Source organism: Orycteropus afer, unplaced genomic scaffold (assembly GCF_000298275.1).
Source record: "Orycteropus afer afer isolate SDZICR_OR568_19922 unplaced genomic scaffold, OryAfe1.0 scaffold00455, whole genome shotgun sequence".
In the NCBI taxonomy this organism is placed as follows: Eukaryota; Metazoa; Chordata; class Mammalia; order Tubulidentata; family Orycteropodidae; genus Orycteropus; species Orycteropus afer.
The window spans coordinates 1,523,488-1,538,132 of NW_006922042.1; the positions used below are offsets into that span (position 1 = coordinate 1,523,488).

The following is a 14,645-nucleotide window of genomic DNA, read 5'->3' on the forward strand; positions in this document are numbered from 1 at the left end:
AACCCAGGAGAGAGGTGGTGGGTGCTTTGGGAGGAACGGTTGGTAAAAGGGCTGGAGGGAGGCAGCATGTTTGGCCTTGCAGTAATAGGCCTTGGGTTACTGCTGGTAATCCTGTCTTCCAATTGTGAGATTAGAGGAGGTCAGAACATGTGGCCTCCTTGCCGTTTTTGCAGTATCCCACACAGCATTGTCTTGGAACAGGGGACTGACTTCACAGTAAATGCCAGTTAGGTGTACCTTTCAGGGTTGGGGCAATGTTCTCCAGGAGGCTGTATGTTCTCTAAATCAGGATCCATTATATGGATTTCTCCAAAAGCCAGGATTAACGGGTCCAGGAACCAAGGGGTAGAAGTGAGAGTGGTACCTCTCACTATTATCCCTAATGACCCACTCAAACATTTTTCCTTCCTGTCTCTGTGACCCTATGCTCAGCTCATCTGGAGATCTTAGTCCCAAAGGGAGGAGCACTCCCACCTGGAGATACAATACTGATTGCACTGAACTGGAAGTTAAGAATGCCACCTGGCCATTTTGGACTCCTCATGCCTCTGGATCAACAGGCAAAGAAGGGGGGTACTGTATTGTCTGGTGTGATTGATCCTGATTACCAAGGAGAAATCAGATTGATATACATAATGGAGATAATGAAGAGTATGTCTAGAATACAGGAGACTCCTTAGGATGTCTCTTAGTATTACCATGCCCTGTGATTCAAGTCAATGGAAAACTACAATGGAAAGCAGCCCAATTCTGATATGACTACTAATGGCCCAGACCCTTCAGGAATGAAGGTTTGGGTCACTCCACAAGGCAAAGAAAGCACAGGCTGAGGTGCTTGCTGAGGGTAAAAGGTGTACATAATGGGTGGTAGAAAAAGGTAGTTTACTTGCTATGACCACGTGGCCAGTTGCAGAAATGAGGACTATGATTGTTATGAGTATTCCTTCCTTGTATGTATTCATCAAATATTTTTGTTTTCTTCAGTTATGAAATATAAGATGTAAACAGGGTTAATGTGTCTTCAATTGTATGTGGGTTATATCATGTTAGGTGCAAGTATGGCTTTATAATTGTCTTTATTTAGAAATTATGTGTGGTTTTAAGAGATGTGGTTTTAAAATTTTTAGATATGGTTTTTATGTGTGGTTTTAGGTGCCAAAGCTGACAAGGGGTGGACTACGATAGTTAAGGTTGTGTGTCAACTTGGCTGGACCATGATTCTAAGTGGTTTAGCAGTTATAATATAGTTATTTCCCATGATGAGATCTAATATAATGTAATCATCTCTATGATGAGATCTACACTGAGCAGTCAGTCAGTTAAAAGGGAGTTTTATTTAGGGTGTGGCCTGCTTCCAGTATATATGGAAAAGCTTTGAAAGGTCTCTGGCTTTTTGCTCTTTCTGGATCCTGCATCTGGCTCATCATCATCTCCGGTTCCTGAACTTGAACAGGTAGCCTGCTGACCTTGGGACTGTTGCCTTCACAGCCTGTAAGCCAACAATCTGCCATTTTACCTGTTGGATTTGTCAGCCTCTGAAACCAGCAGCCTGGCTGATCTTGAATTCATCAGCCTTTGAAGCTGATGAATCAGAAGACTCCAAGCTTGACATCTGACCCACAGACTTGGGGTTTGCCTCCCTTTACAACTGCATGAGCCATATCTTGAGATAAATTTCTCTTTCTATATATAAGCTTCACTCTTTTGCTTCTCTAGAGAATCCAGCTTAAGGCATCTCCTGATCCCTCTTACTTTCTGTGCTTATCATTTATTGTCTCTCCCCCTGCTAGAAAGAAAGTTACAGGAGAGCAGGGATACTTGGCTGTCTTGCTTTTTTATTTTTTTAACTTATTGTGATTTCGGTGAAAGTTTAAGAGCAAATTCATTTTCCATTCAACAGTTAATACCATTTTGTTTCATGATACTGATTGCAATCCCCACAATCTAACAGCTCTTTTCTCACTTCCTCCCTGTGGTTATCTTTTCCTGTGCCCTTCTTTCCTATGCATTCCTGCCTTCTGAGCTTTCTCACTGCACAAATGATGCCCTTCTGATCTCCCATGGTTGCTTGTTCTAAGGAGTTCACCTCCTTGGTGTAACTGTCTACCTCATAAACTAATAATAATAATAATAATAAACCTATTGCCATTGGCTTGGTTCCAATTCACAATGATACTATAAGACAAACTAGAACTGTCTCATAGGACTTTCTAAGGCTGTAAATCTCTACAGAAGCAGACTGCCTCATCTTTCCTCTGTGGCAGCTTGTGGCCTATTTGGTTAATAGCCAAACATGTTAATGACTACCCCACCAGAGTCCCACCATCCAGGTCTGTCTATTGTTTGGCTGAAGGTTAAGCCATGGGAGTGAGTTCAATTCCAGACCTGAAGGGTGACTAGGGGCCATAGTCTCCAGGGTTTCACCGGTCTTTATCAGACCAGTAAGCCTTCTTTTTTATGTTTTTGAGTTTTGTCCCACATTTTCCTCCCACTCTATCCAGGATTTCCAATTTTGGTACCTTTCCAAGTGGTTGGCAGCGGTAGCCAGGCAACATCTTGTTCTCAGGTCTCAGGGTCATGTAGGCTGAGGTTCCCATGGTCCACTAGAGGTTTTTGGTTGTGGCTAATAAGTTATCATAACTTTGCCCCCTGTTTGTTTTATTATGTATATGGACATTTTTTATAGCACATACAAGTATGTATATAGAAATATCTACAAAACTTATATATGGTCATGGATGTAGTCCCGTTCACTTACCCATACCTGATCATATTGCCTGTCTACTTATGTATCCACTGTAGATTAATGTTTATTACTGAATGCAGTACTACGTATGTAATAGCATTTACCTTTGTGTTCTATACCTCTTACACACCTCTCCATGTCATCTTTTCCTTAGTGATATTGTGGTGGTCACCTGCTTTTGGTATATTGCCTTTCTCTTCACTCAAATTAATTCATGTCTCATAAGACACATAAGCTAGCAATTTTCTGTCCCCTCCCCTCCCATCCCTGGTAACCAACAAAGAAAATCTCCTTCTGTGTGTAAACCTTTCCTTGACTTTTTATAATTGTTATTTTATATTTGTCCTTCTATGATTGACTTATTTTACTCTTGACTGTCTTATTCTCAGTGGTAGTTCCAGTGCCTGGAGTATAGAAGTGCTCAAAACAAGTGTACACATTTTAACTTTTTATTATGGAAATTTTCAAACATACAAAAAAATTAGAGAGATAAGCATAACAAACTGCCCATAACTACCACTTACCTTTAACAGTCATCAATTCATGGCTAATATTTTTCATGTACACCCCACCTACTTCTTCCCACTGGATTATTTTTAAGCAAATCACAGATAACTTATTACGTCCATAAACATGTCAGTGTTATCTATATAGAGAGTCTTCTCTTTTTTTAAATGTAACCACAAAACCATCATCATACCCAGAAAAATTGATTCTTTCAAATATCTAGTGTTCAAATTTCCTCAATTATTTTTTACATTGCATTTGTTGGTCTGTTTGAATTGGGATCAAAATCAGCTCCGTATATTATATTTGTCTAGTTTCAATTAGTACTTGTTAAGTAAAAAGAGAAAATAAAAAGTTAACTATACCTGGGAGGCAGAGGGTAGAGGATTAATTGGGCCCTAGATGCCAGAAGGATTCCTAGAAGGGGAGTTGGGTTGCAAAGAACAGAGGGGAACATCGCTCAGGAGAAGGGGGCTATGCAAGGGGCCTACATGGTAACATTTCTTACTGTGTCTCTGCCCTGCAGTGGAGCTGACCTTGGACCCTGACACTGCCAACCCCTGTCTCATCCTCTCTTTGGATCTTAAGAGTGTGCGCCTTGGACAGCGGACCAAGGACCTACCTGATAACCCACGGCGCTTTGATACCAACAATCGGGTGCTGGCATCCTGTGGCTTTTCTTCTGGCCGCCACCACTGGGAGGTGGAAGTGGGCTCCAAGGAGGGGTGGGCCTTAGGCGTGGCCCGCGAAAGTGTGCGCCGCAAAGGCCTTACACCTTTCACACCTGAGGAGGGCATCTGGGCGCTGCAACTCAACAGCGGGCAGTACTGGGCCGTGACCAGCCCTGAACGGACACCCCTCAGCTGTGGGCACCTGTCCCGAGTGAGGGTGGCCTTGGACCTGGAGGTGGGGGCCGTGTCCTTCTATGCCGCAGAGGACATGCGCCACCTCTACACCTTCCGAGTCAACTTTCAGGAACGTGTGTTCCCCCTTTTTTCTGTCTGCTCCACTGGCACTTACTTACGAATCTGGCCTTGAGGTGCATTGCCCAGCCCCCCAAGCCAGTCATGGATGAACTCTTAGATCTAGACTCCTTCACACCCTGTCCCAGAGGGGCTTCTGCAGAATACAACCTTGGAGGGATGAAAGTGGGAGAATAAGGACAAGGGCTCTGTGGTCAATTGAGCAGGGCAAGAGATGCATGCCTTGTACCCTGAGGGCCTTTCCCTTGAGCCCAAGGACACAGTGGCAGATGAGGATAGGGGTACCTCCTACATGTGGGGGTTACTGGGCCATCTGGTTTGTGGAATATCAAGCTCTGGTCCTATGCTGTCCTCACTTTGCAAGGGGACCAGCAAACTAATTATACTTCTGTTTTGCTTTTTGTCATCTGCCAACTCTACCTTCAGAGGGCATGAAACCTATTTATATCCAGTTGGCCTGAGGAGGTTTCTCTTCAGTCAAGGAACACTGTACTCCCAGCTCAGAGGACAGTCTGGGCCAGAACTAGAAGGAGACCCTTGACTTGTATGTGAGGAAAAGGCCATATGAGAAATCTCAGGACAACAACATATAGGCATCAAACACCTCTTAGTCAAATAATACAGAGCCATGTAATACATCCTTGACCACAATAAAAGCCAACATGTATTCTCACAGATAACAACTCCCATCTTCAAGTGTCAAAGCACAGGCTCCTTTGGGTAAGGAGATCAAAGATTCTGAAAGTTTGAAGTGAAAGTTGGCATTTATAATTTTACGGATTCAACTAGCACTGGCATAGAGATGCACTGAGGACAAACCTGCCCTGACACACCTTTTCCAGAACTTGCCAAATGTATGTTACCAGCAGAGGACCCTGCTGCCAATGCAGCTGGCTGCACCATTTTGCTTAGCCTGTGCCATCGTGGTCCTTCAGCTGACCAGCCTCATTATCCCCTGGCAAACTGTTCCCCAGCTTCTGATGGCTGGGCTTCTGAGAGGGTGGTGGTAATTTCCTGCTTAGTGCTTCTCAGTAATAAGATGGGGAGATGGAAATACAGACTTTGAGCTCATCTCTAGGGTCACTTGATTCATTTTCCCCTGTCTCCTGGCTTGGGTGCAAAAAAATAAGTGTGGGCAAGAGTTTCCACTTGCCTGATTGAGTACGTATGTTTATGTGTGTGACTCTGTGCATGTAGGTTTATACTGCACCAGGTAATCAGGGGGAGCTCTGGTGGCATAGTGCCTGAAGCATTTGACAGCTGGCGGTTCAAATCCACCAGCCACTCCTTGGAAGGAAGATTGGGAAGATACCACCTTGGAGGGGTTGCTATGAGTTGGAAATGACTCAGTGGTGGTGAGTTTGTTTTTTTTGTTTAGGCAATCAGAACTCTGTGCCCCAAGGGGGGCAGGGAACAAGACCATTTATGAGTTTAGCCTACCACATTCTGAAAGGTGAACCAAGACCAAACCAAACTCACTGCCGTTGATTTGACTGGACGGTAGATCTTTATGGAAGTAGATTGCCCAGTCTTCTTTCTGCCAAGTGGCTGGTGGGTTTGAACCATCAACCTTCTGGTTAGCAGTCAAATGCCTTAGGGACTACACTACCAGAGCTCCTTCTGAAAGGTACGTGTGTGTGTGTGAGGGGTGACACCAAACCCACTGCCATTGAGTCTATTCTGACTCATAGCAACACTCATTGGGTTTCCAAGGCAGTAAATCTTTACCGAAGTAGATTGCCCAGTTTCTAAGGCAGTAAATCTTTACTGAAGTAGATTGCCCGGTCTTGCTTCTGCAGAGTGACTGGTGGGTTTGAACCACCAGCCTTCTGGTTAGTAGTCAGATGCCGTCAGCACTGTGCTACCAGAGCGCCTTCTGAGAGGTGAAAGGCACTATTAAATCGAATGCCCTTTTCATACAGGGAAAATAGCTGTAGAATATTGTAGTTGATCCATGTATTTGAATACCACTAATTTCCACAAGGAACCATTTCCAGCTTTCATTTTTTAATTAAACTACCTGATGGTCATTGGGAGCTCTGGTAGCATAGTGTCTAAGGCACTTGACTGCTAACCAGGATAGTGGTTCAAACCTACCAGCCCCTCCTCAGGAGGCAGGTTGGGCAATCTACTTCCGTAGTGATACCACCTTGGAAACCCAAGGAGGGGTCTCTGTGAGTCAGGTCTGACTCCACGGCACATAACAACACCACCACCTGATGTTCATTAGAGATAAAGACAGCTGTTTGGACCTCTAATGTGGCTTTCCAATTGAGTAGCTCAATTACCCTTTATATTTGCAAAAACGGCAAGGAGGCCCCATGTTCTGACCTCCTAGAACCCCACAAGAGGAAGGCAGAATCACCATCAATAGGGTAAGGCCTATTACTGCAAGGCCAGACATGCTGCCTCCCTCCAGCCCTTTCGCCAACCGTTCCTCCCAAAGCACCCACCACCTCTTTCCTGGGTTCGATAATTCGCTGCAGTGGCCACACAGAGCTTACAGATTATGGGGTTTATTAGGGAAGCACCACAGGCTACAATTCAAGTTCTGGAAAAAAAAATGCTCAGTCTCTCTCCCAGCCCACGTTCCTCAGCCAATAGTCTCTCACAGTCTCTTTCCCAGCAGTGCTGGTCCCTCGGTGTCTCACTCAGCAATGCGTATCTCTTTCATCTCTTTCCCAGCAGCACTTGTCTCAGGAGCCCGTGTCTCTCTCAGCAGCATGTCTTCCTCCACCAGCAGTCAGAGAGAGTTCTGCCTCCAGGAGGCCTCCTTTTGAGCCCGGAAGGGTGGTCAAACTAGCCAATCACAGCATCAGAACTCTAAGCACCTGGGAGAGAGTGGGAACCTCCCAGAACATTGTATTGTGCCATGCCCAACAGAAATAACCCAGGTGGATAGCTTCAGCAATCAGGAGCTCCTCAGTTGCTCATAGAAAATCCCACCTTGGAGTTTACAAAGACTTACGGGTAGAAAAGCCACACTAAGTGATTTACTACACTGCAATATTATGTAACAATTATGCCAAAGTATCATATATTAGTAATGTTGTGGTTAGGTGCTGTTGATCAGCTCTGACTCATAGTGACCTTATGCACAACAGAACAAAACACTGTCTAGTCCCGTACCATCCTCACAATCTTTGCTATGCTTGAGCCCATCATTGCAGCCACCACAGTGCCAATACATCTCATTGAGAGTATTCCCTTTTTTCGCTGACCCTCTACCAAGGATGGTATCCTTCTCTAGGGACTGGTCCCTTCTGACATTACCAAAGTATGTGAGATGAAGTCTGGCCAGTCTTGCTTTTAAGGAGTACTAATAGTGCAATCCATATTACAGGTCACAGAAGATATGTGTGTCTGGTACAGGCAAAGAGTATGTGGAGGTGCCATGTATACCTATAGAACCAGGTCTGGGAACTGTGGTGGTGACTATCTGAGCACATATTTTCAGCTTTTGTGTTTGTGAATGTGATTGTGGGTCTATCAAAGTATGTGTGTTTGCTGAATAACTACATAGATACCTGTATTATCTGAAAAGATGTAACAACAGTTATAGTAATAACTGCATATGGAAGGGAAGAGATGTTCTCCCTTGGTCACCAGGGCAGCACAGTGACCGTTCATGTCACAGTGCCAGTGTGTGAATATGCATGCATGCATTTTTCTCTCATCCTTTGGGCGTTGCTAAGATCAGGATCTCTGATGTTATGACTGGCCTAACTTGGGTCCTTCTGACCCCACCCCTTGGTCAGATCCCTGTGAACCAGAAGAGCCACTAGAGTCCAGGCTTTTGCAATCCACCCTCACAGGGCTTAGCATCCAGAGTAGAGGACACCCAGGGGCCTGCTTCTGCCTGCCCATTGACCTCAGTCTCCTGGCTTTGCAAGGACCACAGGGCAGCCTGGCCACATGCTACCAGGCTAATGGCCACGACCTACAGCAGCCACTTTCTGTCTTTTGTGGAACTGGGACCCCTGCCCCTCACCCTGGTTCTCGCTCTCTCTCCACTGTGGGACCTTTAGAAGTCCTGACAGAGTCAGCTCCCTGTAATTCAAGGTGGGTCCTAAAGGTTACCTTTTCCTAATTCTCCCAAAGGTGCTGCAGGGCTAGGAGCCACAGGGCCTGACCCAGTACTGCCCTAGCACCCCTTCACACCCCAACCTTCTCATTCTCGCAATCACTCTCTCTTTCTGCCTCCCGATCCCACCACTGCCCTTTCATCTTCCTGACCACCCCAGGTCCCACTTTCACAGGTCTGACCTGGATTCCCCTCAGCACAGGCCTATTGACAATCTCCCTAATTCTCTGACCACAGCCCTAAACTCTGGACTCATATCCTCTTAAACAAGCCGTGGATTCTCTCCCCAATTCTTCCCTCGCGCGATCAACTTCCATCTCGCCTGCAATCCCGGCCTCTCCCTACTGCTCCGCCCACCGGAGGTATTCAGCCGGGGCCTTGGGTCTCCCAACGGCTCCTTCTACAGCTCCCCGGGTCCTCACTCAATCCTTCACAGCTCCTGCCGGTACGCAACGCCGGTCCTCTTTTCCAGGGAGTTCTCTCTCAGGATTGCCCCCCGGCCAGCTAGGCAGTGGCGGCTGTATCCGGCCTGCACCGGCTGTAAGACCTTAGCTCGCCTCTCATCACAGAACTCCATGATACAATGATCTGCGATTGCGCGGCGACTGTGACAGTGTCAACAGTTCGTGCGCGAGGACCGAACTCGAGCTCGGCTCCATAGCTCAGGGGTTAGAGCACTGGTCTTGTAAACCAGGGGTCGCGAGTTCAAATCTCGCTGGGGCCTGTTGCCTTTTTTGTTTTTCTTTTTTTCCTCTCTCCAGAAAAGATACATGTAAAGGAAAACGAATTTCCGCCATTCTGGACTGCCAGACACTAGGGGAACTACCTCTCTTTGCCCCTCACATGCAGTTCGCTCAAAGATTCCTCCCGCTTGTTGTTTTAACCCCAAGAGCCAGATTCAGTGCGATCTTCTTTTTGGGGTGACAGGTTCCGTTGGCCGAAGCCTCTCACTCGCTTCGGTCTGCGCCCACTTTCAGAGAATTTACCAGGAGACCTCTACCTTTCGGTTTCCCCTCTTGTTGCTCCCCTTGAAGCCTGATTCTTTCTGATTCTTTCTCTTTCGCTGGGTGTGACCCATCGAATGGAGACTACAATGTTAACGCGCCTCTCTAGCTCAGACCCCGCGCTCCTCTCCAATCCAGTGTTTGTCTTCGCCTTCTCCCGCGCGCCCTCAGCTTTAGGTCTGTCACGCCTCTGCCAACTGTGGCGGTGTTTCCTCGGCCTCCCCGGTAAGGACCTGCTTCTCCAAAGTAGCCGACACAGGAGCCTCAAGTCTGTCACTTTTGTAGTTTTGTAATTCGCGTGCTCCCCCCATCCCCCCCCCTTTTTTTTTTAACCCCTTTACTTTTTTAAAGCACAGAATTGAAAACTCATTGTAGCAGTTCTACTCTGACACACGTGGAGTTGCCATGAGTCGGATTCGATTGACAGTGACTGTTTTAATATATACTGACCTCCTGACATTTATTTATTTATGCTATTAGTGAAATTCAAGTTTACAAAATGAGGAGCTGCCAGATGGGCAGGCTGGGACCACTGATGACTTGCCTCCAGGTGACACTCCAGCACGGCCTCCGAGTGCGGGAAATGCTCAGGCGGCCTTGTCTGAGATACGGTTGCCTTCTCCCGAGCCACAAAAGTCCTCTCTCTAGTCGAAGAGGACTCTCAGGAAGCCCTGAGCGAATCGTGGCTGATTCCGTGCACTGCTCCAGGGATGTCTCAGTGTCTGAAAACAAAACTCAGGGCCCATGCAACGGAGGAGCAAAGATTACTCCTGAGCACGTGGTGGAGGTCGGAAGAGGGGTGAATGGGATGGGTGTAGTGCGTGATGGTGGTGGTGGTGGTGGGTGTAGGGGTCCGCAGCTGCTACCAGGAGGAAGTCCCTCTCTCTCCCAGGGCCACTCCTATCCAAAGAGCAAAGACTTTGTGTCAAGACCCAGACCCACTCTCTCTGGCACATCCTGGTGCTGACGGCGTCCTGGGCTGCTGGGACTTGTTGACTCCAAAAAGCCTGTCCCATAGGAAGGTAACCTCACTGTAAATGCCGAATAGCAGGGACTGTCGTCGAGCTACGTGGGATCTTAAACATACCTCCCCTCTCCACTAAAATAATGGAAATCTAGGGTGCGTGTCTGTCTGTGGGAAGGGGAGATTGACAGATGGTTCCTCAACAGTAGTTAAGCAAACTAGTGAATGAGCCTCAGGCCCAGCGTTCTGGGGGTTCAGAGTCTGAGTAAAACAGCAGCATTGGCAAATGCCTGTGTCAGGATCTGGCCAGAGGCTGGACCAGGGGGACGAAAGATGTCAGGGAGAATTTTTCTGCAAGTTTAGGAGGGGCCCAAAGAAGGGCGACTGCGCACACCCACAGGTACCTGGCCAAGAGAGGCTAGGTCAAGGTGAGGAACCGGGAGGGGGCCTCCAAGGTGAAGGCCTCTGTCCAGCCTGTGGTGAAAGCTCAGGGAAGAGCCTGGTGGGGAGAAAGGGCTATCCAGGGGTGGGGATGGGGTGAGGTGGTGGACACCTGAGGTGGGTTTGTTCATCCCGCCATGTTCACTATGCAAAAAGCCAAGGGCAAGTATACCCAAAAGGGTTGGAAGGAACAGATATGAGGAGGAGTGAGAGGAGAGGTAAGGGGAAGCCTCAGGAGGCAGGTGGTGCCAGATTGGGAATGGGGGCTCTGAGGAAGGCGCGCCAGGGGAGAAATGTGGAGCGAGGAGAAACGTGGAGCCGTCAGCAGGGTCCAAGGCATAGAGGCCCAAACAAGATCATGGAGAGTGGGAATGGAAAAATTAGCACTTGTCTCCGAGGAGTAGGTTAATCATCATTCTGTTCCCAGGCTATTTTTACATCCATTTGGTAGGGAATTCTTCTACTGGTGGCACAAAAATAAATCTTTGATACAGTTCTGGGTACGTCATGTAAATGATACAACAGGGAATCTAAGTCACTTTTGTTTTACTCCTAAATAACCTAGTGCAATCAATGCTCTTTGGGGAAGAGTAGGTCCCAGATGAGGGAGGAAGAGAGCAAATGGGTCGAGGGCAGGGAGAGAATAGTCGGGGTAAGGGGAGTAGGCACTCAACCCTGCGACTCCAATGCAACTGAGGACACAAGCAGCGGCAGACTCATGGGCAATATTTGGATGTGGTCTGTATTCAGGGAGCTCTGGTAGCATACCACTCCTCGGAAGGAAGGTTGGGCATTCCTACTTCCGTAGAGATAACTGCCTCGGAAACCCAAGGAGGGGTCGCTAGGAGTCGGGGCCGACTCGATGGCAAATAACAACAACAACATGGCAAATAACAACAACAACAACCGTATTCAGTACCAGAACTACGGCTTAAATGGACCAGAAACATTGCCCTGCATTGTTGAGTTGCAAAGATGTCTGTGTTGGTCCTCTTGTTGTTGTTGTGTGCTCTAAGTCCCTCTCTAACAGAAATACCACAAGTGGATGGCTTTCACACAAATAGGGATTTATTATTGTTTGTTGTTGTTTTGTTGTTAGGTGCCGTCGAATCGGGTTTCCCACGGCAGAATCACTACGTAAGTAGATTGCCCCATCTTCCTTCCGAGGAGTGGCTGGTGGGTTTGAACCGCCAGCCTTCCGGTTAGCAGTCAAGTGCCTTAGGCACTAGGCTACCAGAGCTCCCTTATTATTGTTTGTTGTTGTTGTTATGTGCCGTCGAGTTGGCCCCGACTCACTCCTTGGGTTTCCGAGGCAGTTATCACTACGGAAGTTGGATTGCCCAACCTTCCTTCCGAGGAGTGGCTGGTGGGTTTGAACCGCTAGCCGTCTGGTTAGCAGGCAAGTGTCTTAGCCACTATGCTGTTTAGGAGGTGATAAGTCTGAGTTCCAAGTGCCGAGCTCTAGGGACTAGGTGAAAGCCCTTCAACCTTGGGCTTCAGCTCTGCCCCTTGCCCAGGCCCACTGAAGCTGGAAATATCTCTTCACCCAAGTAGCTGCTGGCTGTTGAGGCTGACAAACCCAAGGTCGACAAGTAAAATGGCACAGTTCCAAGATTATCAAACAATATTGCAGGCCACTAGTTCAACAGTCCCCAAATCAGCAGACAACATGTCCGACCACTGATGACCTGGCTAAATGCAGGGTTCAAGCATGCTAAAAGCTGCAGATCATTCCCAAAGCTTTTCCTTATGTACTGGAAACAGACCACATCCCTAGAGCAGCTACTCAGCTACTCCAGTAGATTCCACCATGGAGTTGATTACCAGTCTCCTCATGGGGAATGACTACATCCAGCTGCCCAGCCACTCAACCAGGCCCAGCCACGTTGACACACAACTACCACAATGTCCTTGAACAATGGTTAAATTGAATAAAACCACATTACAAAGTAATATATATTTTTGAAAATAAAAATAAAATTACCTCTTGTATGTGTGCCTGGCAATAGAAGCTTTAAGGATGGCAGCGAATCTATAAAGTTGCTACTGAGAGGCTGGGGTTCCAGTAGTGGTCTGTCATTTCTGTCTTACACTTCCCTACATTTTCTGAACATTTTACGAATAAGTATGTATTGCTCTTTATATAAAATGATCATGAAAAGTCTCCGTTCCCTTTCTAGGTGCCCCAGCATGAAAGGTCTGCTCAAGTTTCACACTACTGCATGTGACCCAGCGGGTCCACGACTCCTCCAAACCGGGTGCCCAGCTCTCTCCCAGTCTCTGAGCCCAGCTCCTGGGTTTCCAGAGGCACTTTACTTGGGTTCTCTTGGCAAGGGGCGCCCCACCCCCAGAGCGGATGGATGACCCTTCCACCTGTCCGAGTAACCCAGCAGGGATGCGCTTATTCAGGTTCCAGATCTCGGAGGGCTCAAGAGATACAGCCTGTGTGGAGCCTGAGACCAAGAGACGACCCAGAGTTGGCAGAGCAGAGATAGGTTAGGCATGAGGGTCTCTGAAGGGCTAAAGGACACTCAGAAATGACAGAAATATAAATCCGCTTTCTTGGTGGTGAAACTACTCATATCAGATTGATTCATGGGTCGATCCAGAAATACCACACGAGCTGGCTCGTTGGTCTAGGGGTATGATTCTCGCTTTGGGTGCGAGAGGTCCCGGGTTCAAATCCCGGACGAGCCCACTTTTAATTCCTTACCCCCCTTCCGCTCCCCCCATGTATCTTTTAATGAAGTTTCCTGTTAAATTGATAGTTTTGCTCCTGGACAGGTCGAGGGACGCCACTGGTAGGGAAGAATAGTGGGTGGGAGAATGAGTGAGCCATGCCAGAACCTAGGCTCGTCTGTGTGAGATAAAAGCAAAGCTACTCTTGCGCTTGTATTGGCAGAATGCATAGGATTGCTGTGCTCACGCCCGGGCCATCTGCCCTCCCTTTTGAGTGAGCAACGAGTGAATGTTGTCTGGTCGCAATGCTTGACTCATGCGGTCAGCCTGATGCGATCCTCTGGTAACCCGAGATTTCTGTGGTCATCAAGCCCATGGCGGCATTGCTAACAGTCAGTAAGACCTGGAAGAAACCCCGCCTTCGAGTTTCCGTAGTGTAGTGGTTATCACGTTCGCCTAACACGCGAAAGGTCCCCGGTTCGAAACCGAGCGGAAACATGATGGCAGGGTTTTTTTTTTTTAAAAAAAAAAAAAAAAAAACCTTTCCTATTTTAAATTTTTTATATTACAAGGTAAAGTTGAAGGTTAGATAAGACAAGGATAGTCTCCGCCCAGGATACCTCACTACCGACTCTGCCTGGTTACAGATGTGTACTGTAGTAAAGAGAACAGTAAAAGGCAGTTACATCGCCGGTTTCCCTCCTCAGCCACCAGCACCTAAAAAGACCCTTCAGCGTCCTAACCTCCATACACATACTGTAGAGCACCCACCGACTGAGGACAGACCAGGACCATGCCGCAACCAGACTCTGCCAAACGAAATCCAATACCCCAAGTTCCGCGAGACCGACAGCTAGCGCCTAATTCCGTCTAGTCCACTATACGCTACCCGAGGGAAAAACAAAATCAACCTAAAAGTTGGCAGTAGCAGTACTAACAACTACGTTGGCTAAAAGACTAAAGTGCCCCAGTGCCCCAGACCGCTTTGCCACACTACTTCACTGCTGTAGGCACTTCCGTGTTTTCCTTTAGGATAAATATTATCCCTAAGCTCCTAGATATCAAGAACATTATCCATGAAGAAAGCAAGAGATCACTAAAAAGACAAGAAAAGAAGAGAAGACCAAAGTGGATGACAGAAGAGACTCTGAACCTTGCCCTTGAGCGGAGAATCCCTAAAGCAAATGGAAGAAATGAAAAGGTAAAAGAGCTGAACAGAAGATTTCAAAGAGCAGCT

At 47.4% G+C, this 14,645-nt stretch overlaps 1 protein-coding gene and 3 non-coding genes across 4 annotated transcripts in view; all 4 read left to right on the forward strand.

Annotated features, from left to right (window-relative positions):
- Positions 1-4,291, forward strand: part of TRIM7 (tripartite motif containing 7) — a 20,462-nt gene extending 16,171 nt beyond the window's left edge. Inside the window, exon 7 of the mRNA XM_007954261.2 lies at positions 3,780-4,291. Coding sequence (XP_007952452.1) covers positions 3,780-4,291 — 512 coding nt within the window. The remainder of the gene's footprint in view (positions 1-3,779) is intronic.
- Positions 4,292-8,971: 4,680 nt separating this feature from the next.
- Positions 8,972-9,044, forward strand: TRNAT-UGU. Its single transcript has one exon. It is a non-coding gene; the product is annotated as a tRNA-Thr (tRNA).
- Positions 9,045-13,354: 4,310 nt separating this feature from the next.
- TRNAP-UGG lies at positions 13,355-13,426 on the forward strand. Its single transcript has one exon. It is a non-coding gene; the product is annotated as a tRNA-Pro (tRNA).
- Positions 13,427-13,833: 407 nt separating this feature from the next.
- On the forward strand, positions 13,834-13,906 carry TRNAV-AAC. The gene has a single exon. It is a non-coding gene; the product is annotated as a tRNA-Val (tRNA).
- The last annotated feature ends 739 nt before the right edge of the window (positions 13,907-14,645 follow it).